Source organism: Panthera pardus, unplaced genomic scaffold, assembly GCF_024362965.1.
Source record: "Panthera pardus isolate Hobbes unplaced genomic scaffold, ASM2436296v1 HiC_scaffold_10, whole genome shotgun sequence".
Classification (NCBI taxonomy): Eukaryota; Metazoa; Chordata; class Mammalia; order Carnivora; family Felidae; genus Panthera; species Panthera pardus.
Window position 1 is genome coordinate 63,009,823 of NW_026526655.1, and position 26,880 is coordinate 63,036,702.

Below are 26,880 nucleotides of genomic sequence, written 5' to 3' on the forward strand. Positions count from 1 at the left end.
GTGCTTTGCCCAGCTTGAAGCCTTTGCAATTTAATCCCACCGGCTAAATATAGATACCCACTCTAACAACGGGAATTTAGGAGAGCTGGTTTGGAAAGAAGAGTTGTTCTTGCAGCTGTTATAGATTGAAGGGAACAACTGGAACTTTTAATCACTAAGGAAACAGCTAAGAAACGGGATTTAAATGAAGTAGAAAGCTTTAAAATACATAAAGCATTACAGCATATGTCAATAAAGGCATGTTTAAAGAAAATGTTTATTGAACTAACAGAAAACTGAATCATAAAAAATGAGTCAGTCCGCTAAAAATGGTCTAGTGGCAAACTCCTTGGCTGTCTGAATTAATGATGCAAAGGTCAAGAATATGAGGTGAGTTCATCTGAATACTCATAAGCAAAATCCCTTTTCCAATAAGTGTTACATACGAATTTTTATTTTCTATTTAAAACAGTGGGATTTACAATTTTCTTTTAGAAGTACGAAACTTAAAAACTTCTCTTTATGTACTGTAATTTTATTTTTAAAAACCATCAATAATAATACCCCACCATAATTGAAATAATAAATACAGAGAAACTGCTAGTTTTCTAAGACATTCCGAATTATCTTTATTCTTAAATGGAAAAACCCTAATTTGTATTGAATTAAATGATAAAATTATTTATTCATACCCTGCCTTGCTCTACAAAGGATCTGATGTGGCAAACAATAATAAAACAAGTAAAATAAAGGCAAAAGGTTAAAAGGAGTCATCAAGCTTAGACAGAAATAGAAATAGTTAAAAGTCAACAATAGGGAAAGAAAAAACTCAAATATAATATGATTTACTAAAGATACTCTGTGATTTTAAATGTTGAAGATAACCTTTCATTAAATAAAAAGTTAAAATACAGATATAACTCCATGAAAACAATGTTATCAACAGACTACAGCAGACTGAGGAAGAAGTGCTATATATCACCTGCATAATTTGGAAAACAAGACTATATAAGGAAAAAGAAAAGAATATATAACTGAAATCGTAATTTAAGTTCTCGATTATAATAGAACACCATATTGATTAGGGAATGCAGAAGTCATGATTTGAAAAAAAAATGATCCTTTGTTTATATGCAGATGACATTGTATACCTCTTCATGAACTATTTTATTATAAAATTATATTGTCACAGTTTCCGAACTCAGTGGGGCTATAGAAATACTGTATAATTTCAAATTTTGGTATTCATGAAAATGCTCAAAAGAATATAAGCTCCATGAAGACAGGCAGTTTTTTTGGTTTGCTTTGTTCAATGCTATAGCCCCAGGGCCTTGTGTGCTCCATAAATATTTGTCGAATGAATAAATGCCCCCAGATCAGTGAATTCTGTATTTTTAAACTTCAAGGTTTCTACCCATGAGTAAAGATTTTTTCTTTTATTTTACATCACAGTGAAGTCAATGGTACTGTCAGCTGCTAAAACAACAGCTGAAAGAAGAGCTCATTGACTCTTTTTTCCATTTATAGATGTCAGTGAAGGTTTTAACACACTAGAAAAAATGAACAGCTGCTCCCGTGTTTAAACAATAAATGACTCATTTCTCTCTACAAGTAACAACTAACATTTGAAAAGATTAATGAGTCAGATGCAAACACCATGCTATGACATTTAAGATTCCTTACTAGTAAGCAATTATGAAGTTTGTTTTGCTTGAAAAACTATTTAAATATATTCCTGGCAGCATTTTGTGACCTGTATAAATTTTTCAAACAACCTTTTCTCCCCTTAACATAGGTTGTTTATTCTAACCCCACCTTTAAAAATGTACAAATCTTTTCCTTTTTAGATAAAGAAACCAATGTATAGCTTTTGTTCACTGATTTTTATTAAACTCAGGTTAGCATTTGGTTGTACTATGTGTTTATGGTTGTACATACCGTTGCATCTCATTTTAATGTTTCTAAAACACTCCTTTCTCTTTAGAGAAAGAGGGCTCTTTCTGCTGATTTCAATGATTTGACAAAGGTTCCTTACAATGTTTCTTTATACCCAAGCAGTGGCAAAAAACACTGATGCCAGAGAAGTTGCCAAATCTTAGCTAACCAAGAAATCTGAGAATACTCTATTTTTGAAAACTTCAAAGAAGTTTCAATGAATACAAACAAGGAGAAAGTCAATAAATGAACTATTTATTTACAAACTATTTAAAACTATTTCCTTACTAAATAAATGTATTCTTGTCAAATCTATATTGAAATTACTTATAAAATAGTGCCCAAAACATTACACAGGGGTTGATATACTTCAGAGTTAGCTATAATTTTTAGGTTTTACAGAAATGGTCACCTAAACATGACAAGTTTAAGGGTCATAATTTATATTAGAGTTCGTTTACATTTGGAGCTTTTTGATAATTCATTTACCAGATTTTAAAATTAAAAAAGCAGTATTTTGATAACTCCATAAGAATAATCTTATTGTTTTAAATAATGCTTTCAAAACATTAAATGGTGCTGCATAAGTTCTTTATTAACCCAACAAGATACAGTCTTTTAATATCTGCAGACTAATAATTTACAAGCATTAGATACAAAATAAACATATTTACAAACCAGATATGTGATGATTACAATTTTAAATATAATTTTTAGAAGAGAGGCAATAAAATCTTAGATAAATGAGTTTTTCCTTAATCATTAAAAAAACCCCTCTTTCTTAAAAGCTTTTTCTGTAAATGTAAAAACTATTCCATGCCTTATAGCAGGCGACTAGTACTTAATCTTGAGATATCTTTAAATAGAAATCCAGCTCAACTCAAGATCAACTCATCACTTCCCAAAGTCCCTGTAGGGTGAATCCATCCTTCAATTTCTCTATTGCAAGCCCCAGTTCTTCTGAAAATACAGGTTCACGATCTTGTTGCTTTTTGTGAGATAAGAGGATGAGATGGGAATGAAGAAGGTGGGCAAGGAAGAGGGAAAAAAAACAAAAAATAGGATTCACATAAGTTTTGTGAATACTAAATGTTAGAATACAGAAAGTTTTTTTTCATATACTATAGGTAAAATGTCCTTACCTTATTGCCATCAGCAAAATAAGCCTATAAGACAAAGAAAATAATATTTCACATACTCAACATGTAATAGGTGAGTGGACTAAGAAATAGGTAATTCATTTATAAAACAACTGTGTAACTACATATATTTCACATTCTGTTTCATTCTGTCTAATGCTCTTGTCATCTATCTTTACTATGCTAGCAGCAGATTTAACTTGCCAATCATTAGTAGTGACTACAAGCTTTAAGCTCCAAAAAATGTGCTTTGTAATTAGTACATAATTAGCATTGTTAACCCGAAAGGAGATAAAAAGAATGACTTAAAAGCTATAAAATTTTATCCCTACTTTTGGTTTAGAAGAAGATGCTGGCAAAACAAAACAAAGCAATCAGTGCTTCAATGTATCAGCAAATGCATACATTTGAGGTAGTAGTAGTTTATAATTAAATATTTTACACGAATTTCACACTTGTTTAAAAATACTTGTTCCCAGAGAGGTATGCTAGTCAGATTTATACACCACCATATATAGAAAGCATTATTATTATTCTGGCTATGAAAGCTAAATAATATAAATTTGCAACAGAAAAGTTCATTGTTCAAATATCCTTTTTAAGGTAATACGCCAATAAATCGAAGGGAAGTCCATCTCATAAAGACTAATTATGAAAAGTATAGATTTTTAAATTAATTTAATTAACTAGCATGTTCTATTATTCTTCGGTATGAAAAATCTTTTGCAGATCTGAAATCCTCCGAATAATTGTGTTCTCAAACTATTTCCCAGTTTGGTAACTTAAAGGTAATTTCAAAGAACAAGTCCCTAACTTAAAGAAAAAATTGCTTTCCAACTCATATGTAAGATAACTCTCAAAAAGTCTCACGTTCTATGGTGTTTTACATACTTAAGCCATTACTTAATTAAACATGACTCAGATTTTAAAAATCATAAGATTTTCAGTAGCTCGTCTTCATCATGCTCACCACAAAAGCATCCGTGTGATCATCAGAGTCTATTTCTACATCATCTTGAATCTGTTCAACTGTCAGAGCTTCAAGGGGCTGTGGCTAAAAATCAGCAGATGTTAAAATGCATCAAAGAGGTGATAGTAATTCAACAAATAATTTTAGTAAAATGTGCTGTGAGAATTGTAAATACTTGTAAAAGGATAAAACAGTTGCAAACTACTCAAATCTTAGAAAAATCACTGCATAGTTTATATTCTGTTTATTTACTTGTGTGTGTGTGTGTGTGTGTGTGTGTGTGTGAGAGAGAGAGAGAGAGAGAGAGGGAGAAGAGAGAGAAGAGAGAGCAGGGGAGGGGCAAAGAAAGAGGAAGACAGAAAATCCTAAGCAGCTCTGCACTGCCAGCAGCCTGAAGCATGGCTCAAACTCATGTGCTGTGAGATCATGACCTTAGCCGAAATCAAGAGTCAGAGGCTTAACCAACTGAGCCACCCAGATACACCATAATTTATATTCTATTAAAATTACCTTGAGTAATCAGTTAAACATCAAGGTTTTAAATATGAAGTCAATATCATCAAAAATATTAAAATGACAAATTTACACATACTTAATATGATACTTAGAGATATCCTTAAAGAAAAAAACTCTCATTGGACTTTATCTGATTTTCTTTCACATGGTTTAAAAAAAACTAAGTTTGGATAACAGCAAATTTTCCATTTTCCTTAAAACTGAAATGGTCATTAAACAGAATTTGTGAAAAGTAAAAGAACTATGATTTGCACGGACTATTCTAATGGTAAAGTGAAATAAAATATGGTACTGATATTCATTTTTCAAATGTTTTAGTATCTTTGGTGTGTTAGGCACTATGCTAGTACTACCAAGGGTAAAAAGTTCCTGTCCTTACAAAAGGTCTGTAATCTCGTGGGAAGGGAGCAACAGATAAAACACAATTACAAATAATTAAATACTAGGTTGAAACATATGAAATTGCCATTTTTACTAGTCAAAAATGGTCAAAGATTAATATCATATGGTTTAACCAATGAAAAGTAGCTGTAACAAATGCAATTTATCTATTATAATAAAAATGTATATAGACAGCACGACTTCTGGCTTGTGAATCCCAGAAATTTTCATGAAGAAAAAAGTGGCATATAAGGTAGGCCTTTTGGGATGAAGATGGCTTCCATAGGTAGGGTTAGGGGAAAGGGTATTCCTGGCAGAGGGGACCAGCATCAGCAAAGGTGAGAAACCACAGGATGTGGCTGAAGAATGATGAATAATCCAGTATGGTCAGAATATAAGAGTCCCATGAGACAGAAGAAACTAGCAGGGCTACTGTATTGAACAACCTCAAAGGAGCATCATTCACACTACATTTACCAGGTTCTTATAGTTGGGCAGTGCACAAGCTGTACAACCAGATACTGTGGCTGTGCAGATAAGGTAGGAAATGTAGACTGGTGTCTACTGAAATTCTTTAATACCAGCCCAAAGAATTTAGACTTTATCTATACTATAGGTAATTGATGGGAGGGGTGTGTAGGGTAGAAGTGTATTACTTGACAAGAGTGACCTGATTCTTTGAGGACAGCCTGAATGTTTCAACCACATTCACAGTTGTGTAACTGTGTATAAGTAACTTAACCTAGCTAAGCCTCAATCTCCTTAACTGTGAGATAAGGATAATAATACTATACTTCAGAGTACTGTTGGGAGGATTAAATGAAATGATGCATATAAAGTTCTTAGAGCAGTGGATTGGAACAGTAGGTGTTCAATGCAGCCATTCAACATCTATGAATATTCACTAAGAGCCTATTATGTGTTAGTTCTGATTGCTGGAGATACAGTGGTTAAAGAAAATAGATGAAAATCCCTGACTGCATGGAGATTATTTACAATGAAGACTGATGAGTGGTACCAAAAATAAAAGAAGCAAGCAAGCCAGCAAGCAAGGATAAGGGACAAAAAAATGACGGAGGCTGCTGTTTTAGATGGTAGTCAGGGAAGACCTCCCTGAAGAGGTGGCTTTTGAGTAGGGGCTTAACACAAGATGATAAGAGTGAGTCATTATGGCTGGCTATTATGCACTGCGGATCAAAAAAGAAGAAAAGAGAAGAAATGAAAAGCAGAGAATTTGTAGGAGAATTAACATACTGAGTGCCTCTCATATGCCAGGCATTTCATGGACATGATCAATAACTTTGTGAGAGAGATTATCTTCATTTTATAATGAGAAAATTGTACTTCAAATTTGCCTAGAATCACAAATAAATGGTGAGATGGGGATTAAAGTCAGGTTTGCCAGGTTCCAAGGAACATGCTTGTTCCACAACATTATTCTGGAAGGAAAAGTCATAACAGTAATTGTGGTCTGAGTGTAAAGAAAGGGATAGGAAAAGGGAGGAGGCTGTATGATTGACTGAATGTATGAAATAAGACAATCAGAAAAACAAAAAAGGAAATCTCAGCTTTTGAGCACGGCTGACTTTGACTAATGCTAAAAATAAACAAATAGGTCCATCAGTAGGATGGTGCTTTTGAAAAAAATGATAGCATTTTAGGTATGCCAAGTTTGAGGTATGCAATCAAGTCCCAGGGTAGCTTAGAGACTTGGAAAATTATTTATTTACTTAAATTACTCAGATAAACTTTTAAGTGAGAAATTCAATTTATGTTATTTGGAACACTCATTTATGTGAATATCTTCATAAATATTTGGGTGCTTGGCAATATGAGAGAACGTGTCGAGGTCGGAACAAAAGATGTGGGAGTCGTGCACAGCAGTGTACGTGGACGGAACTGGAGGACGGCTGACATTGCTGAGCAATGTACAGAGAAGGCCGAGTGAACGGGAGAATGCCGAAGGAAGTGCAGAGTGGGAGGAAAACAGAAAATGATGGTTAAGGAGATGAAATACATGAACGTATGTATAATGCAGTCAGCAACCCAGAGAAGTTTCAGCTGGAAGGGAGGGGGCTATATACAGAGTACTACAGGGAGAGAAAAAACTGCGTGCAAGGAGTGCTACCAGGCAACAGAGGCCTGGCTGAAGTCGGAGGGTGTGGATTTGAACTTAGCTGTCCAGCCCTACTTGATCTTCTCCCTCACGCACTGTAGTCCGAGAGCAGAAGAGACAGGTAATGTATATGCTTTGTGATATGGCTCAACATGCTGAGTGCCAGCAGGGACACTACTGACAGGGGGTGGCAAGGGCACCAGTAACAGTGTACGGTGAGGGCCTGAGCAAAATAACAGATAGCAAGGGCACCTGTGAGAAGACTAGTCAGTGAGGGCACCAGAGACAGAACCTCTGGCAAGGGTCCCACTGACAGAGCAGACAGTGAGGACATCTCCGATGTAGTGGCTGGTGAGGACACCAGTGACAGACCAGATGACAAGGGTCCTAGTTGGAGAGGCTGAAGAATAAAGCCAAAGGAGAGTTCATGTACCTGGAGAGCAGGGTGGGTTTGGGGGCAAAAGCCAGAAATCATACAGAAAGCAAAGAGCAGACATATGGACATGATACTCAAAATACTTCCTAACTGGTATGTCAGAGGCACTGATGAATAGGGAACGGACCTGGCCCTATTGATGGAGTAGACTCCTGGAGTTGCTATATGGTGGGGCTCTGTGAGAAAAGCATTGTATCTGTAAGGCCTGTAAGGTTTGCCCAAATGCTAAGGGGAGGCAGAAGTGGAATAAAAACCAAACAGCGTGAGAGACTGAAGTCTTTCCACATCATAGGAGCCTTGCACGTGGACGCTTCTCTGAATAAACCTCTCACCTAGAAGGGCAGGAATGACGACGGAGCAGCCAGTGGACAGACAGGTGGATAGCTGCAAATTTGTGATGGCTGAGGGGGTCATGCTCACTGAGCAGTCTGTACATTCATCGTTTTAAACAAAGTTCAAAATTGTATACATGTATTTATGTCTGAATTTTATAGATGTGTAAAAGCAATTCAGCGTACTCTGTATTTTACATACTGAACTAATTACCTTTTCTTCCATCTCATAATCCACTCCAAATATAGGACTGGCAGAATAGACTTTGTGAAGTGAATTGATTTCCTTAACTGATTCTTGTAGTTTTTCCACAGGATCTATTTTAAAGCCAAGAACATATCCTCCACTCTGTACAAAAAAAAAAAAAAAAAGAAAAGAAAAAACAAGCCTGGGAATGGTAATCACAGTATATAATAAACTATAACTCTAGTCTTTATTTCAGAGCACCACAGGTAAGCTGATTTTTTCATTTAAAATTTTTGTAATGAAAAATTGAAAGCACATACAAAAATAGAAGAAAGAGTACAATAAGCACGTATGTAGCCATCTCTAGTTTTGACAAGTAGCAATGTGTGGCCAACTCTGTTCCATATTTAACCTCCCTCTCCCCCAAATCTCCTCCTCTCACCCCTCAGGATTATTTTGAAGCATAGCCAGATATCACATCATTTCATCTATAAATATCAAAGATGATATTTTAAGATTAAAAAAAAAATACACTGTATATTATGATGGCCAAGGGAACTAAGCTTTTCTTGAGCTAGACCTTGAAAAACAATAAACCATATTAAAAGAAGAAAGGGAATGGCCTAGCTGAGGCTCTCTCCTTGAAGAATTAGGAAAGGAACCTGATCACGACAGATTGTTGTTGAAGAGTGTTAAAAAATTAAGTAGTGGTGGGGGGCGGGGGGTGGCGACTGGCTGGCTCAGTCAGAGGAGCATGTGACTCTTGATCTTGGGGTTGGTTCAAGCCCCAAATGGGGTGTAGGGATTACTTTAAAAAAAAAATCTTAAAAAACAATTAAGTAGCATTCTGTGAAAGGTGAGAGCATATACTTTTGGGTTCAAATTCTGTGTTTTACAACAAATTTACTATCTGATGCTGGGAAACATATTTTCCTTAATCTTTTAAGCCTCAGTTTTCTAACCATAAAACAGTTATCTAATTGTATTAAATAAAATAATGCACACATGACATTTGATACAGTTCCTGGAACATTAGCAAGCACTCAGTAAATGGAAGCTACTAATCTGCAGGCCAAGGGGAAGGAGTGAGTAGACATTCATATTCAAACTTCGAATTTAGAAGAGCAGTGATTTTACAAGTAAATGTTTTATTTAAATGTATTTCTGCAAAGAACTGGCCTAATGGGGCACAGCAATTATAATTAGATACCGTATAATCTCAGGGTGCATGTGTGTGTCTATTTGTATATATCTGTGTTTCCCTAGGACACTCTTGTGAATCAGTCAGACCTGAATCAAAATCTATCCCCACCACTTACTAGTTGTGAGACTATGGGCAAGGTTCCTAACTTCTCTAAGCCTCGGATTCCTTGAGTGTAAAATGGGGAAAAAATAGTAACTGTATCATAGGGTAGAGATTGAGATAATACATGAAAAGTACAGTGACTTAACTCTGTCATTAAGAACGATAATCATGGGGCACCTGGGTGGCTCAGTCAGTTGAGGGTCCAACTCTTGATTTTGGCTCAGGTCATGATCTCACGGTTTGTGAGATGGAGCTCTGTGTTGGGCTCAATGCTGACAGCTCAGAGCCTGCTTGGGGTTCTCTCTCTCCCTCTCTCTCTGCCCCTCCCACACACACTCTCTCTCAAAATAAATAAATAAACATAAAAAAATGATAATCATAATGATGATAATGGTTATGTCTGCCCAACAAAGAAACAAACATAAGCAAGGTTCTTCCTATGTGGACAATTACTGCATGATTTTAAACTTTTCATATAACTTCATGTTATAGCTAATATTCTTCTTGGATGTAAACCGGTTACTATAGAAATAAAACTAAAAATATAGACAGTCATATAGTTTAAAAAATCTATTAAAGATTAATACAAATAGAAAATATCTTACCTGCTGAGAGCTTTCTATGACAAGAGCTAAACCAAATTTTGAATCTCTAATCTTTATTGAACGCTAGATGTAAAATGAAAAAAAAAATGCACGTTTTTACTATCTGATAGTAGTGATTCTTCAACACAAGTTTTTCAACTTCTACACAGTAACCACTTTTCATAATCTAAAGAACAGAATTCTCCCTCTTTCCTGCATTACACTCCCACTGAGATCAAGTAAAATGAAAATGCTCATACTTAGAAACAGGCAGCAAACTTGTTAGGTAATCAAAAGAGGAAATCTCTGAAATGTGCATAAAATTATCTGATTCAAATATCCCCACCCACCCCCCCAATCAGGGAGTCCACAACTTTTCTGAATATTTGAAACCAAAGGCCAGTAACCTTTTAGTACTGGAGAGCCAGCATCTTTTGTGGTTTTTAAGGCTGGGTTAGTTTTTAAAAGTCACATGGATATGACTGTCCTAGTGACAGAGTGTGATGATATCAGATTGCAAGTTGTTTGGACCAGGCTGAATTCATTCCAAAGGCCATTTTTGGTAACTGTATTCTTAAATAACAAAAAGTATCGTATTTGAAGAACAAAAAGCACAAGGTTGTTTACTACTCAGTAATTTTTTAGTACAATACAGATTAGGTCAGGCAAGCTAGAACATATGTAAACGCATATAAAACAGCCATCAACAATACAAACACCAGTTTATCAAATACCTATGCAGATTCTGTCATATCTTCCCAGCCATGGTTATTAAATTCTTATATGTCTTTAGATGGCCAGAAATCATTTTCTTCCTATCAGTTTTTACGATTTTCTGTTTAATGTGTTGGTTTTCTCCACCAGGCTGACAACTCTTTGAAGGCAGGAACTGTGTGCTGGTTCATGGTGTTCACGACTATCTCTCTAGCACCTAGCACAGAGTGGGTGCTAAATATTTGTCACATTAACAATCAGATATTTTATTTTTTTTTTAATTTTTTTTAAATGTTTTTATTTTATTTTTGAGACAGAGAGAGACAGAGCATGAATGGGGGAGGGTCAGAGAGAGGGAGACACAGAATCTGAAACAGGCTCCAGGCTCTGAGCCATCAGCACAGAGCCTGACGCGGGGCTCGAGCTCACGGACCACGAGATCATGACCTGAGCCGAAGTCGGCCGCTTAACCGACTGAGCCACCCAGGCACCCCAACAATCAGATATTTTAAAGTAACTCAGAAATCAAACGATTTGGCAAAAGATAGGCTTGGGAACAGTTTACAAAGAACCATCCTTGTAAACTCAGAAGTCTTAAAAAATGACATTTTCCAGATATCACATACATTGTGTCTATTCAATAAATAGTTGTTAATGAAACTGCCTAGTCTTAAGACTTCTTATATCCCACAATAAGGGTGATTACCATAGACAAATCACACAGGATTTTCATTAACTATTTTTACGTTCCATCTAATTTGCACTAGAGTCCTATATGTAATTTCCTTATGTAAATGAAATTCTTCAGTTTATTGGAATTTACTATCTGTTTCACTGAATCACATACTTAGCAGAAGATATAAAAAGAACCGCCTTTACTCTCAAAACAACTGGTCTCAGATGTAGTTAGTTCTTATTTTGGATTTTAACAGCTTTAATTGAACTTAAGCTAAAATTATTATCACTAAAAACCATCTTGATTCCTTTCACCAAACCTGTAGTATGAATCTAGCTTGTATTAATGCTGTTTCTGTAAACAGTGAAAACAGTTCATTCACAGAATTAAAGACTTCATTCTGCCTTTAAAAGCAGAAAGTGTGAAGAGAGCCAAAACAAAGTGTGTGGAGCAGTATGCTTAAAACTTGCAAAGAACCACTATACATCTACCTCATGAAAAGGTTATGGAGAACTTTAGTAGCTAACACTCTCCGACTGGAACCTAAGAAAGACACATCTTAAAAAAAAAAAAAAAAGAAAGAAAGAAAGACACATCTTAATCTGTATGGTAACTACTAAAAATTTGAAAATCCTGCATATTTCTCTCTTAATAGCAAGTTGATAATGCTGGGGTTTCCCTTGAATGTAAGTACTGTTGCGTCTTTTCTATGCTGAAATTGTAAATTCTCAACATTTTAAAAGTCTGCTCTTAGTTACACTGTTGCCACTTAAAAAGAGGGAGATAGAGGGGCACCTGGGCGGCTCAGTTGGTTAAAGCCCTTGCCTTTTGGTTTTGGCTCAGGTCATGATCTCACGGTTTGAGCCCCATGTCAGGCTCTGCACTGATAGTGTGGAGCCTGCTTGGGATTCTCTCTCTTTCCCTCTCTCTCTGCCCCTCCTCTGTGCACTCTCTCTTTCTCTCAAAATCAATAAACTTGGGGGGGGAAAAGAGGGAGATAGAATTCATCTAATCCTGAAAGTTCCATTAACTACTGAACAGAAATAATCTACATTAAAACAAGGTCACCAAGGGGCGCCTGGGTGGCGCAGTCGGTTAAGCGTCCGACTTCAGCCAGGTCACGATCTCGCGGTCTGTGAGTTCGAGCCCCGCGTCAGGCTCTGGGCTGATGGCTCGGAGCCTGGAGCCTGTTTCCGATTCTGTGTCTCCCTCTCTCTCTGCCCCTCCCCCGTTCATGCTCTGTCTCTCTCTGTCCCAAAAATAAAAAAAAAAAAAAAAAAAAAAAAAAACGTTGAAAAAAAAACAAGGTCACCAAAATGCATGCACTTACAATTTGCAGATATGGTATGCTGACGTTAAAACTGTCATTCATATTTGCATGCCACACAATTCTCACATTGGTAATAAAAAAGGTTCCTAAATTTCCCTGTGAAAGATGAGAGATACATCAATGATCATTTGTTTGAATACTTACTCTTTATTTTCTAAACACCAGAGTAATTCTGATTATCACAGTAGCAGAGAATACTAGAATTGAGTATCATGGAGTATTAATGACTTCATTATTCACTGAATCGAAGTACAACTAGATGACTGAAAGCCTGGATTCTGGAGTTAGACTCTAATCGTTATGCCATCAGCACCTACCAGTTGCCTGAGCACGGGCAGATTTGTTCTTGGTGCATTGTATCAAATGTAAAATGGAGATTTGATTAAATAACCCCTATAAAGTCCTTATCACAATGTATAGCACATAGTAAGCATTCTACAAGTGTTACATCTTATTAGGACTGTTGTTCAAAACCTGGAGTAAGTTAAGACAAGGGAACTGTGGTAAGAGAGACAAAACACATGTGATAACCCCCATTAGTCCGTAAGAGTTATTTTATAGCTCTTCAATGCTAACTATAAATCAAACTGTTTTCCAATTACATGGCCCTTCAACAAAATTACTTCAGGATGATAGCTAAAAAAATCTTTAATACTTAATAGCATGGCACGAAAATTAGCTGCTTCTACCATTTATCTGTATCATTATCCACCTTTACCTTTACCTTCTCTCCACCATATACTCCCAGAGGAATTTATTTTATACTTTGAGGTTGGGCATAAAACATTAACTCACAAATCCAAAATCTAAAAAGCCCTCTTCTGGGATAAGCAGGTTTGAAACATCAGAAAAGGCCACTTATTGGGACACCTGGGTGGCTCATTCGGTCAAGTGTCTGACTCTTGGTTTCGGCTCAGGTCGTGATCTCACCACTTCATGGGTTTGAGCTCTGCATCAGGATCTGCTCTGGCATCACAGATCCTGCTTGGGATTCTCTCTATCCCTCTCTCTCTGCCCCTCCTCCCACACACACTGTCTCTGTCTCTCTCAAAATAAATAAATTAATTTAAAAAAAAGACCACTTATTTCTCAATTATCATTGTTAATAAACATAAATATAAGTATCTATATTTCCCTCATCCACTCTCATTTTGCAAGAAATTGTTATACAAAAAATTTCAGCCTCCTTATTCCTGGTGCACATCCCATTAAACAATACTAAGTCTGAGTTTAGAAGGGGTAATTATTTATATCATTCTTTCCTCTCATTTTAGAAGAACAGAACTTGCAAAATTCCTAAGGATTTTTTAAAAGAATAGGAGGGCATATTTTATTTTATTTTATTATTTTTCAATAAACATAAGTTAGGTTACAATAACATCCATATTTTCAATAAAATATTTCTGATAATCCTGAACATCTTAATTAATTAATTTAAAATGCCAGGTGTGGTGCTAGATGGTAAGGATCTAACTGAACAGAGTAATTCCACCCCTACTTTATAAAGCCTACAATCTAATGTGAGGGTATAGACAAGCTCTGTATTTTAGAACAGGAATAATTTGAGGTGGCAATTAAGTACAGACTGCATAGGCAACACAAAAGGAAGGTTTCAGAAAGTGACATCTAAGCTATTACCTAAAGCAGGGGTTTGTAAACTACAGTCTGTGGGACAAATCTGTCTTGCTGCTTCATTTTGTATGGCCTAGAAGCCAAGAATAATTTTTACATTTTTAAATGGCTGGAAAAAAGTCAAAACAATAATTCATGACACATGAATACTGTATGAAATTCAAATTTCAGTGTCCATAATAAAGTTTTATTGAAACACAGCCATGCTCACTTGTTTACAAGTTGCCTATGGCTGGTTTCCTAGTACAATGGCAAGTCTGAGAAGTTATGACAGAAACAGTATGTCCTGCAAAGCCTAAAATATTTACCATCTGGCCCTTCAGAGTAAAAAGTTTGCTGATTCCTGATGAGTAGTTATTCAGATGGAAAGCTGTCTATATACTATAGAACCATTACCAGAGTTTAAAACTAGAAATTAATTGTAATTTAAATTTATGATTCAATGTTTAGCAAAAAGCTTTTCCTTCAAATGCTATAGCTTTAATCCAGTGGTTATCAGTCTAATCTAGGTTATAACACACACAAAGGCTGGAAACTATTCTTAGTAAGACACAAATTTTTCTCTAGAAATTGGTTTGTTACTTATTCCAACTATTTGTTGCTTGTATGTTTCAACTGGTCTTAACTGCAGGAGCAAATGAGAAGTTACAATAATAGATGTAGGAATCACCAAATGAGTTATATGTTTAATTCCATAAAGACCAAATTAAAAGGCTTCCATGACTGTCCACCCATGGCTCTCCTCCATCAGCATAAGTTATCAAGAATTGGAGGGTAGTACAGCATAGGGGGAAGAAGATAGCTCTCAGATGAACTAGATGTGTGAGGTCATTTAATTTTGGGGGCCTGAGTTTTTAATTTATAAGTGAATGGGGAGACTGAACTAGATAATCTCCAAGGTCTACTCCAACTGTAAATTCTACATAGAACAAATGCTGCTAAACTAAAAGAGCACAGAACCATGAAAATATGAAAATCGGAATATTATTTTATATTGAGAGCTAATGCTAACTTATCAGATGTAATGTTTATTTTAAGAGTTAAATGAACATACAAACTCAATGATAAATGGAAAAGTAATTACAAAGCACTGACCCAAAAGGTTCATTAGCTTTTTGCACAATACCTGATCACTGGATAAATTCCATACTCCATTGATTTTATCATATACATGTTCTTGTGGTAATAATCTTAGTTGCTTGTTTTGAATGAGTGCACTTCTCAGTTTAAAATCACGATACATTTTAGAAGTTTCATATGCTCTATAAAAAAGAACAAACAAAGACTAAACCACCCTGAAAATGTGGTTTTCCTAAGTTATGTTTACCTACCTACCAAAATATATAGTTGTTAATACTTTATGTACATCACTCAAGTAATTATTATAATAAATTTAAAAATTTGCTTTTCAGTAAGTTTTGGTGATCAGTCTTTTAGTCTTTATCATTTTGGTATAGCATTTATAAATGTTTATTTATTTTAAAAATAAATAAACAGGTTTATTTTTACATGTCTAATTTTTAAGACAGCACATATCATACAGCACAAATGAAAGGAAACAGATTTTCCCTCTAAGCTGAAAAACAATGCTTACCTATAATAGACATGGAAATTCTTTTCCCTATCAAACAAAATGCTTCATTCCATTTCTCTGTTTTAGTCAAAGGCACCATTATTCTTTGGACATAAACAGGAGTCCAATTACTTTTCTCATTGCAACCTGAGAACATTATGATCACATCCACCTCCATACAGAAAATTGGAATGAATGTGTACCAACTCCAAAAGAGACCACAGGACAGTGTGTATCTGTGTGCGAGTGTGTGTGTTTTATATATATATATAAAATCCCTTTGTTTTTTTCTCCATGCTTTCTTACTGATAAATAATAAATAATTTTCTTCTGTATTTCTGTAATATAATTATTCTGTAAATAATTCTGTATTTATTATTAGTTTTGATTAGTTTCATTATACCTATTTGGATCATATTTGATTGTTACTTCTAATTTTACTCCACAAAATTATAGGCTAATTTACTCATTTAATAAAACTAAAGGGTTTTCTTAGCCTGAGTAACTTTAGAAGTTATTGACATATATCATAATACTCATTGTCAAACTTATGGTTTTTACTTTAATTAATCTAACATATAAGTCGTGAAAGAGGAGGGGTGCGTGGGTGGCTCAGCTGGATGAGCATCCAACTTTGGCTCAGGTCACAATCTCATGGTTTGTGAGTGAGTGCCCCCACAAACATGCTCAAACTCTGCTGTCAGTGCAGAGTCCATTTTGGATCCTCTGCCCCCTCTCTCTCTGCCCCTCTCCTGCTCACCCTTGCTCTCTCAAAAATAAATAAACATTTAAAAAATTGTGAAAGAGGAGGATTTGAGCATTTGCCTATAAATCTTAATTTCCTTTAGTGCTATAATCATCCATGTTTAACCAGTGGAAAAAATGAAAACTATGCTGTGAGTTATTTGTGGGGGAACTCTTATTTTTTAATATTGAAGAAAAGCAGTTTCTATGCTTCCTTCAAACTCCTTTTCGTATTACATCTCTAAGTAAAGTGAAATAAAGAGCTAAGGTTTAGGTATATGTCCAACAGAACTGGGAATTAGGCATATATGTCCAACAGAATTTGAAAAATATTTAAAATAGCTAAAAAGTAGAAAAGACCCAAATGTCTATGGTTTGTGAGTAAACAAAATATATCCGTACAATGTAATACTATTTAGTTACAAGGAGTGAAGTCCTGATACATGCTACAACATGGATGAATGCTGAAAACATTATATAAGTTAAATATGTCTGATATAAAAGGGCACTATATTGTATGAGTCCATTTATATTAAATGTCTCAAATAGGCAAATCCATAGAGACAGAAGTAAAACAGTGGTTTTTACAGTGGTAAAACAGGGGCTATGAGAAGGAAGGAATGGGGAGTGACATATGGACTATAGTGCTATAAAGGTTTCTTTCTAGGGTAACAGAAATATTCTGAACTGGGTAATGATGGTGGTTGTACAATCTTGTGAAATACTAAAACTATCAAACTGTAAACTTTAAAATGGCAGATTTTATGCTATATGAATTATATCTCAAAAAATCTAAACCATTATGTAGATTAAAAAATTGAGGAGCCTGGGTGGCTCAGTTGGTTGAATGTCCAAATTCAGCTCAGGTCGTGATCTCATGGTTCATGGGTTCGAGGCCCATATCGGCTTGCTGCTGTCAGTGTGGAGCCTGCTTTGGATTCTCTGTCTCCCTTTTTCTCTGCCCCTCTTCCCCCCTCAAAAATAAATAAACGTTAGGGGCGCCTGGGTGGCTCAGTCGGTTGAGCAACCGACTTCAGCTCAGGTCATGATCTCGTGGTCCGTGAGCTCGAGCCCCGCGTCGGGCTCTGTGCTAACAGCTCAGAGCCTGGAGCCTGTTTCAGATTCTGTGTCTCCCTCTCTCTGACCCTCCCCCGTTCATGCTCTGTTTCTCTCTCTCAAAAATAAATAAACATTAAAAAAATATTTTTAAAAAATCATCAACAAAATGCAAAATCAAATAATATACTAGGAAATTAAGAAATAAATTTGCAACATACATAACAGATGACAGCATAATTAAGAAATTTATAATAGAAAACTAAATAGCCAAAAAAATTTCAACATCACTAGTAATAAGGAAATGCAAATTAAAACAATAGTATATATATTTCTGTGTGTGTGTATAAATATGTGTATATGCATATTTTGCCTGTCATCTTAGCCAAGATTTAAAAAAATCATAGCACTTAGGGCTGGTTAAAAATAAAGAGCTACAGTGCTCGCTTTGGCAGCACATACACTAAAATTGGAACGATACAGAGAAGATGAACACGGCCCCTGTGCAAGGATGACATGCAAATTCGTGAAGCGTTCCAGATTTTCTGCAGCTTCTTAGCAAACTGCCACTCTTTGCAGATTAACTTGGAGGAAATGATATGAGTCAAAGCACAACATGTGGCGCTGAATAATGAACTTGTGATAATTTACTAGAAAAATATTCCAGTAAAGCAATCTATGACATGAGAACGAAGTTGAGTGACACCTGAAAATCTATGTGCACATATGTTGTTTCTACATAGCTCGGAAATGAGAAAGTGTAAACTTGCATTTCTGTATAGAATTAAAAAAAAGAAAGAAAAAAAAAAAAAGAAGGGTGCCTGGGTGGCTAAGTCAGTTAGGTGTCCAACTTTGGCTCAGGTCATGATCTCACGGTTCATGGGTTCGAGCCTCGCATTGGGCTCTGTGCCGACAGCTCAGAGCCTGGAGCCTGTTTTGGATCCTGTGTCTCCCTCTCTCTCTGCTCCTCCCCTGCTCATGCTCTGTCTCTCTGTCTCTCTCTCTCAAAAATAAATAAACATAAAAAAATATTTTTTTAAAAAGAGCTAACATAGTGAAAAGAATTTAGCAAATAATAAAACCAAAACAACCACACACACACAAGAAAAACAACAATAAAACTCTTTAGGGCAAACACCCAGAATGCTTTCTACTGCTAGAAAAACAATCTTTTTAATTCATTAACTGAATTATCCAACTTGGTTATCTGAATTGAATGAACTCTCTATTTCACTGTCACTTCCTTGGTAGCTAATTTAATAGAATCTTCAGTAGAATTTCTTTTTTTAATATTTTATTTATTTTTGAGAGAGAAAGAGAGAGAGAGAGAGAGAGAAAGCAAGCAGGGAAGGGCAGAGAGAGAGAGAGACGAGGACTCTAAAGCAGGCTCCAGGCTCCGAGCTGTCAGCACAGAGCCTGATGCAGGGCTTGAACCCATGAGCTGGAAGATCATGACCTGAGCTGAAGTTGGATGCTTAACTGATTGAGCCGCCCCTTCAGTAGAATTTTTTTTTTGAATTTTCAGTAGTCTTATGTATTTTATAAATACTTAAAAGTGTTTATTAAATTATAACGCAGTATGTTCTTCTATATATTCTCAGGATATTGTAATTTCTTGAGCTTGCAGGAAGATAAACTTTATCCTCTAAACCTCTATATCATAGAATTGCCTTAAAATTATTCAATAATGCATAAAGTATTACCATACCTGTGTACTGCAATCACAGAAGTAAAAAGTCTAGGACTTCCAGGAACCAGATTTGTAAATATAAACTCAAAACGAGTACTGTTACATTTTGTTAGTATATAAAGAGCTTCACTTTGGCCTCGTAATTTCTGTAAGAACAAATTTATTTAAAAGTTCAGACTTTAGGAGCAACTCTCATTTACAGTGAAAACAAAGTCCAACCTCAAAATAGTTAATGTTTCTTCAGTACATACATTTCAATAAGATTGTTCAGACTTACAGAGTTAGCAGTCCTTGTTGTAATGCTCAATATGCAGTTGTAACCGATAGCTAAAATTCAAGCAAAGAATTTCAAGAACATGATACAATCAACCGAGAGAAAAAAAAAATTAAATATATATAAAATACTTTAAAACATTTTTACAAATTTAAGTTAAATAATTAAAAGAACTAGAATATCAATTCTGCCTCTTTGCACAAACAACGTTCACAGCATGGGAGAAAGGAAGTTTGCTTCTCTAAAACCTATATTGTATTATTCATTGAACAGCTTAGTACCACTACCTCAAGAGAAAAAGTCTTGCTGGATAATCTAAAATAGTTTTAAAAAATGAGTAAAACGAAATTTACCACAATGGAAGGTGGCACTTTTATTAGAATTTAGATCCCTCTTTTTTGGGATTAGTTTAAACAGGTCATAGCAAGTTGTCAAAGGTAAGTAAAGAACAAAAACAAAAGCGAAACCATTCAGTGTAAAAGCACTAATCTCATGTCCAAGAGACAAAATGGACAGACTGAAAAACATTTCTTTTGGATAATGATACAGTCTATACAGGGCTGCTCAAGTTTTTATCAATTTAAGTTTCCCACATATTTCATGGTACAGCTTTTTTGGTATCAAAAGCCACTGTGCAAGTTCACTTGACAAAGTATTTTTATTCTTTAATATCATCTAACAAAAATACTCACAAAGATTGACTCTGGGTAATGCCAAAGAGTGCCAGATAATTCTTAAATTTGTTACTAAGAGTCTCCCTAAAAGCAAACAAACAAACAAACAAAAATAGGTTACCTTATATAAGGACCCATTTTTGCAGCACAGAAAGAGGTAGACGTAGAACTTCTGGCTCAGTATCAGCAGTAATCCTCACAGATATTTTCATACATTTAGCAACTGAATGTGTTTATTGTTCATATCTATCCTATATAAAGTATACAGTGCATGATTTGGAATCCCAGAGAACCAAAATCTGATAGTTACAGAGGGGATACAGGTATCCAATGCCAACAGCTTGGTTTAACTCAGATTAAAAGAGAGAATTGGGTCTTGGTGGAAGTTGCTCTGGGAGGTCCCAGCAGGTCAAAAATGTACAAGTGAGAATGAGTATGGGATGGCATAGTTACAAACTCATTCAGTGAAATCACCCTTCTCAAAGGACTCTCATATATACACTAATCCCTGCCACAGGAGTACTCTCTTAACAGTTCTCATTTATATAAGAACTTATATACCCATTTTTTTTTTTTTTTGCTATAAACAAAATTTTTTTTGCTCATATGAAGTTATGGCCAGGCTAAAGTCTGCTTAAGGCTTTATGCTTTTCATTCCTAGCCTCAGACTGACATTCTTATACTGAAATATAGAGTTAGATAACTTCATTTCTCAAAGTGTGTCTTATTAAATAGTCGTCTCTATAAATGCTCTGAGGAAAAAAAGTCAAGTAAATCTGAGCATGGTAAACTATGTGTCTTACAGATTTAGAATGCAATTAGCATATTAGGATAGTTTTGAGATATCCTGAATAAAACTCCCTTAACTTTGTTTAACCCCAATATTTCTTCAACAAATTATAACCACAGAATTCTCTTGATGAGTAATCTATAGCCAGGTCATACTCTTTCCTCTTTGAAAACCCCTTCCCAAACACCAAAATATAACTGACCCTGTTCTTCCTAATCTCCCAAACATTGAAATATGGCTGTTTCATTCTCATACAGCTTCAGTGTGCAAAGCTAATCTGATAATTTCACGTCAGGCTACTTACAGTGAAATGGATTAAATGTGCTAATCTTTTGGGGTATTTATAGTTTGATGTTTTTTTTTTTTTTTTTTAACGTTTATTTATTTTTGAGAGAGAGACAGAGCGCGAGTTCGGGAGGGGCAGAGAGAGTCGGAGACACAGAATCCAAAGCAGGCTCCAGGGCCCGAGCTCTCAGCACAGAGCCCAATGCAGGGCTTGAACTCACAAGCTGTGAGATCATGACCTGAGCTGAAGTCAGACACCTAACCGACGGAGCCACCCAGGCACCCTGGGGTATTTATAGTTTTAACATGAGTCTCCTGAACTTTGTAATGCCTTAATTTGGTCATTTTCAAACTGCTGGGAAGGAAGGGATGGAGATGGCTAGAAGACAGGAATCCCCTTCTCTTTTCTACCTTCTTATTAATCAGCAGCTCTGCACACTCCTGTAAAATGCCATTTTCTGGGGAATTGTTTCTGAGATGTGTACAAATACAGTTATTTTTATTAATAGGAAGATTTCAGGCACTATGATGGAGACTTCTGGCAGGGAGGTGTTTTGCCCTCTCTACTCTGAAGTGCTAGTATATGATTCTATACTTAATGAGCGCTCAATGAATTAAAAAATGGTCTATTACCCGTAGTCTTTGTTTGGACTGGTGGATGGACTGTCACATAAGAGTTCCTGCCAGCCTGTATGAGAACAACTAAACCTTCTCAGGGCTTCCTTAAGTTAATTCAGGTTTGTCAGGATCTAGCCATCTAGAGATTATTATTCCACCCTCAAAAGCACAAACTAAGACTTCTTATTTGCTGCGAAATCTTCACACCTCACTCTCACTTGGGCCTGGCTGACACTAAGAAGCATTTCATAAATGTGATCTAAGCAGTCTTTCAAGGATGGGTCCTTGCCACTGACAGGATGTGCCTATAGGTTGCTGGTTATGACAGGTTCCCTTCACAGGGAAGAAAGGCCCACAATTAAACCTGCTGTTCACATACCACTCCAGAGCAGACCAGAAGAAAGACCCAAAGAGCAAGTGGCCACTTGAAAGGCTGCAGTGTTGGGGAGCCTGGGTGGCTCAGTCGGTTAAGCGTCCGACTTCGACTCAGGTCATGATCTCACGTTTCATGGGTTCGAGCCCTGCGTCGGGCTCTGTGCTGACAGCTCAGAGCCTGGAGTCTGCTTCAGATTCTGTGTCTCCCTCTCCCTGCCCCTTCCCTGCTCATGTTCTCTCTCTCTCTGTCTCTCAAAAATAAACATTAAAGGGGCGCCTGGGTGGCGCAGTCGGTTAAGCGGCCGACTTCAGCTCAGGTCACGATCTCGCGGTCCGTGAGTTCGAGCCCCGCGTCAGGCTCTGGGCTGATGGCTCGGAGCCTGGAGCCTGTTTCCGATTCTGTGTCTCCCTCTCTCTCTGCCCCTCCCCCATTCATGCTCTGTCTCTCTATGTCCCAAAAATAAATTAAAAAAAAAAGTTGAAAAAAAAAATTAAAAAAAAAAAAAAAAAAAACATTAAAAATTAAAAAAAAAAAAAAAAAAGAAAGGCTGCAGTGAGCATGTTCTGCCAATAAGGGTTACTGTTCAGTCTCTAGGATTTACTGCTCCTCCTTATCTGTTCTGCTAAGGGTTACTGTTCCTTCTCTAGGATTTACTGATCCTTCTTACCTGAATGAGGTCTGCTCCTTTCCCCCCCACTTACTCTTCTCTTGAATAAGAGGTTTATGACCCATCTTCTTAAACCTCCTTTCCCTTAAAAAGCCTTTTCAGATATACTAAGCTGCCTACTCATCCCCTATTTTTTTTCTTAAACAACAGTAGTGACGCTTATAAGGCCTGGTCACTGGACTTGGCTCCATTACAGCTATATGAAGCCTGGGACTTTTCAAAGTTCAAGCCTTTGGGATTTGGTTTGGGGTGGGAAGGACTCTAGAGTCCAACTCTGGCTACTCCTCAGACATCTCACATGATTCTTCAGTGCTTAACCTACAAATAAACTTCACAATACAGCCCTAAATTTGTACTCCATATGTTCATCTCCAGGTGTCAGTCTTGGGACATTGTGAGTTACTCTTGGAGTTCTTAAAAGGAAGCATGGCTCCAGATAGCAAAGCTATGACATACTTATTCTTTTCGTGGGGAGGCAGATTCAAAAGTCAGAACTATCCCATGCTCCTTACAGACAGGAATCCTGGAGTTTTAATAGTTATGTTGGAGAAAGCTGATTTCAAAACTGGGATTTATTTAAGGACCTGTATTCCCCAGGCTGCAGGTTTCATACCTATTCTTTCTTCTCTTTAAGTCTGACAAAAGTCTTATGTAGATTTAACTCTTTCACTTTCACAATTATATTTACACATAATGCTGTCTCACATCTTATTCTCCAGCTGATATGACTTATCATTTGTAAATCAAATCAGAAATATAAAAAAATATTAGGAAATATACTCACCTCTATCCCCATTATTTCCTTTGGTGTCTTCAATTGAATCTAAACAATCAATAAGGGCTTCTCCAGGTCTTGTTTTCATTTGTCTAAGATAAATATCAAGGCTTTAATTTTATAGCTACAACTATACCCACTTACAATCTAGTTAGAGACAGAAGAGACATATGCAGATAAAACAGCCAACAGTATAAATGATACAGTACCAAATACTCGTGCATTTGAAAATAAGGTCTTAAGAACTTCTAGAACCTGGAGACTAGTGGGGCCTGGAGTGACCAGGGACATGCAAAGAAGTCAGAACTAGAATGAGAGGTAGGATTTGGAGAAATAAGAGAGGGAGAGAGTCCATGATTAAAGACCAGAAATAAAAAAATGATGAGGGAATGTGGGAAGATCGATCTGGCTGGAGAAGATCTATGTTAAGAGGTAGTGAAAAATGCATGCCACTACTTTTGAATGCTAGTCGGATAGATATGAGCCTTGTCCTGTGGATGACGGAAAACCTTCAGAGGTTTCTGAGTAGAGGAAAGGAGGTCAGGCAGTTATGGAAGGAACAAGCTAAAGCAAAGCATCGTTAGGACTTGGTAAACAATTAGATACAGGGAATAAAAGGAAATAGAGTGGAGAAGTTCGCTAACTGACAGAATGCATCTAGAGTGTTCAAAAACAAAAACCTAGCAGAGTATGTGGTACACCCTAACACATTCTCCATAGCGCTGGCTTAATTACCTATTGAAAATGCAAACATGATCATATATCTTCCCTGCTATCTTCCACATCATCCTACTGCCTAGAAAATGAAGTCCCAAATCCTCAGCTAAACATTTTATAGTCTGGCTACTCTACCTTTCTGATTGTTCCTCCATCCTCTACCTGCCAATTCTGCCTTCTAGCCAATGACGTTTGTACTTCCAAGACTCTGCTCCTAATGTTTTATTCTTTTTTTTTTTTTTTTCTGGAATACTCTCTTTCTGTCTACCTGATAAGGTCCTGCCCAACCTTCAGGGCTGAACTCAAATATTATTTCTTCTTTAACGTCTTCCCTAAGCAGAATGAACTATTCTGTATTCAGGATGGCACTTACCACGTTAAAAAAAAAAAAAAAAAAGTTGTCTATGTGTATCTCCTGCACTAAAATGGGGGTGTGGGTATCATTATCCCTAGCTATCAGCACAGTAAATAGCACATAGTAAGTATTTGATAAATATTTAATAAAGTGGAAATGTTCATGAAATGGACCTTTGTTTGGATTAAGAACCCTCCAAGAATAATAGAAAGTCATAGGATGTGAGCAATATGTAACTGTCGTTTATAATTTTATAAATTCCCTTCCCTCACAAGTTCTTAAAGGATCTAAGACCATGTTAGAATTAGAAGTTAATATTTCGTTGGCTATCCAAGGTTTTGTTCATGATAAGGAATCATAAGAAGTGGCTAAGAAGCTTCATTCATATCATTAACCCAAGAACCTCAGCTTTACTGTTTTCCAACAGTTAATATCCCAATGGGCATTTTCCCTGGGGACTTTGGGCAGGCAGATACTATTTTCTCTTTAAGGCATGGAATTTAAAAAAACCCAAGGTTTCTGTTGAGAGGTTCCAAAAGGTAGCTCCTTTTTCCTATTGGTGATTTAAATGAACAATAAGATGGAAACTTATCATGGAAATAAAGTTTGCGTGGTTAGGAATTTTGGAAAATGCTTATTCCCACCTCCCTTGTTTTACAGACGAAGAGGCTCAAGCTCAGAACGGTGAAGTCTAAGGGCCCACAATGTGTGTCGATATTCCAGGCTTAGTTTTAGAACCCTGGGCTCCCGAGTCCCTGCCGAACGTTCTTCCACCACACGAAACTGGCACCCCAAGCTCACTTGGGTATACCGGACGCCCAAGCCCTGGATGGTCCTGGACGTATTTGGGCTCAGCTTTCTGATAGGTGCCCGGGGTCAGGACGCGGCCACGGATCGCACAGGACTGAACCACTGTAATTCACATGCATTCCCGCAGTGGCCGAGCCAACCCGGGGTCTCCCCGGGAGCGGACCACAGGCGCAAACCTCCTCCCGCTCTCGCGAGGCCCGTGAGCTGTTGGGGCGCAGGCTCCTCCTGAAACCTCGCTGCGGCGCCCTCTACAGGCCCCGGGAGCGACTCACTGCGAGGAGACGTCGAAGCGGACATCCCGGTCCTCCCAAAGCGCGTCCAGCACCGACATGGTGACCGAGGCCCAACGCTGGCACTCTCGGCAGCAGCGGAGGCCGAGTGGCGTCTCACTGGTTCCAAGGCAACGGGTCGCCTGTGTCACGACGTCTACGGCGGGCGCCGAGAGCCAAGTTTCCTGAGGTAGGGTGCGCGCTTTCCCGGGCCTGTCGCGTCACTAAGCGGATTTGTGGCTCCAGGCGAGATGGGGGAGGTTCAAAGAAACCAAGCTGGCTCCGGCCCAGGAGTGTGTGCTTGACCTCTGACTGACTTTCCTAGCCTCCAAACACACATCCTTAAGCCATTCCACCACCTTCCCCCATTTTGCTACAGTCAAGAAATTTAGACTTAAAACTTAATTCTTTACCTGGCCCCGCCGGATCAGGTCCCGCACACCTGTCCGATCTTTTGCTACCCTCTCCTAATGCCTACCTTCCAGGGAGGCAGGGCTCCCTTTCCCTGCCTGGAACTCTCTTTCCCCAGATTTCTGCATGGTCTGCCCCCTGTCACTTAAGTCTCAGCTCAAACGTCAACTGAGGCGGTCCCTGATCTGTCACTGTACCCTGAGCACCCAGAGGACAAGACCTGATCTATCTAGTTCACTTTGAACAGTGCCTGGCACAGAGTAGGCACTCAATGAAAACTTTTTGAATGATTCAAACGCCTTCCTTTCCTCAACTTATGACAATTCTTTAATTCAGTGGTTTTCAAAGCGTGATCTGGAGATCCCCAGAGTTCCTTAAGATCCTTTCAGGGCACCCACAAGGTCAAAGTATATGCAGGATAACAGGAAGACCTTATTTGCCATTGTGACTCTTATTTATTCTTTGGATGTACAGTGGTGTTTTCCAGAGGTATGGGAATCTAGCTGTCTTCTATGAAACCAAACATTACAAAAAAAATTTGCAAACTTGCAAATTTGCAAAAA

The 26,880-nt window shown here is 37.2% G+C and overlaps 1 protein-coding gene and 1 non-coding gene across 6 annotated transcripts; one reads left to right on the plus strand and one right to left on the minus strand.

Annotated features, from left to right (window-relative positions):
• Positions 1 to 2,488: 2,488 nt before the first annotated feature.
• Positions 2,489 to 26,265, minus strand: BBS5 (Bardet-Biedl syndrome 5). 5 transcript variants are annotated; one of them, XM_019458826.2, is made up of 12 exons: positions 25,910 to 26,258; positions 23,765 to 23,847; positions 20,263 to 20,328; positions 19,574 to 19,623; positions 19,315 to 19,442; positions 15,360 to 15,495; positions 12,602 to 12,697; positions 9,903 to 9,965; positions 8,019 to 8,153; positions 4,024 to 4,107; positions 3,057 to 3,080; positions 2,489 to 2,902 (listed from the first exon to the last, which is right to left on the minus strand). In XM_019458826.2, the coding sequence occupies exons 1-12, from the start codon at positions 25,966 to 25,968 to the stop codon at positions 2,801 to 2,803; spliced, it is 1,026 nt and encodes a 341-aa protein (XP_019314371.1). In that variant the 5' UTR covers positions 25,969 to 26,258; the 3' UTR covers positions 2,489 to 2,800. The 5 variants fall into 5 exon arrangements, with proteins under 5 accessions (XP_019314371.1, XP_019314378.1, XP_019314387.1 ...); XM_019458833.1 differs by having other exon boundaries at positions 25,814 to 25,926; XM_019458842.1 differs by lacking the exon at positions 25,910 to 26,258 and adding an exon at positions 25,629 to 25,807.
• On the plus strand, positions 18,046 to 18,152 carry LOC128772891 (U6 spliceosomal RNA). Its single transcript, XR_008416972.1, has one exon. It is a non-coding gene; the product is annotated as a U6 spliceosomal RNA (small nuclear RNA).
• Positions 26,266 to 26,880: the final 615 nt, after the last annotated feature.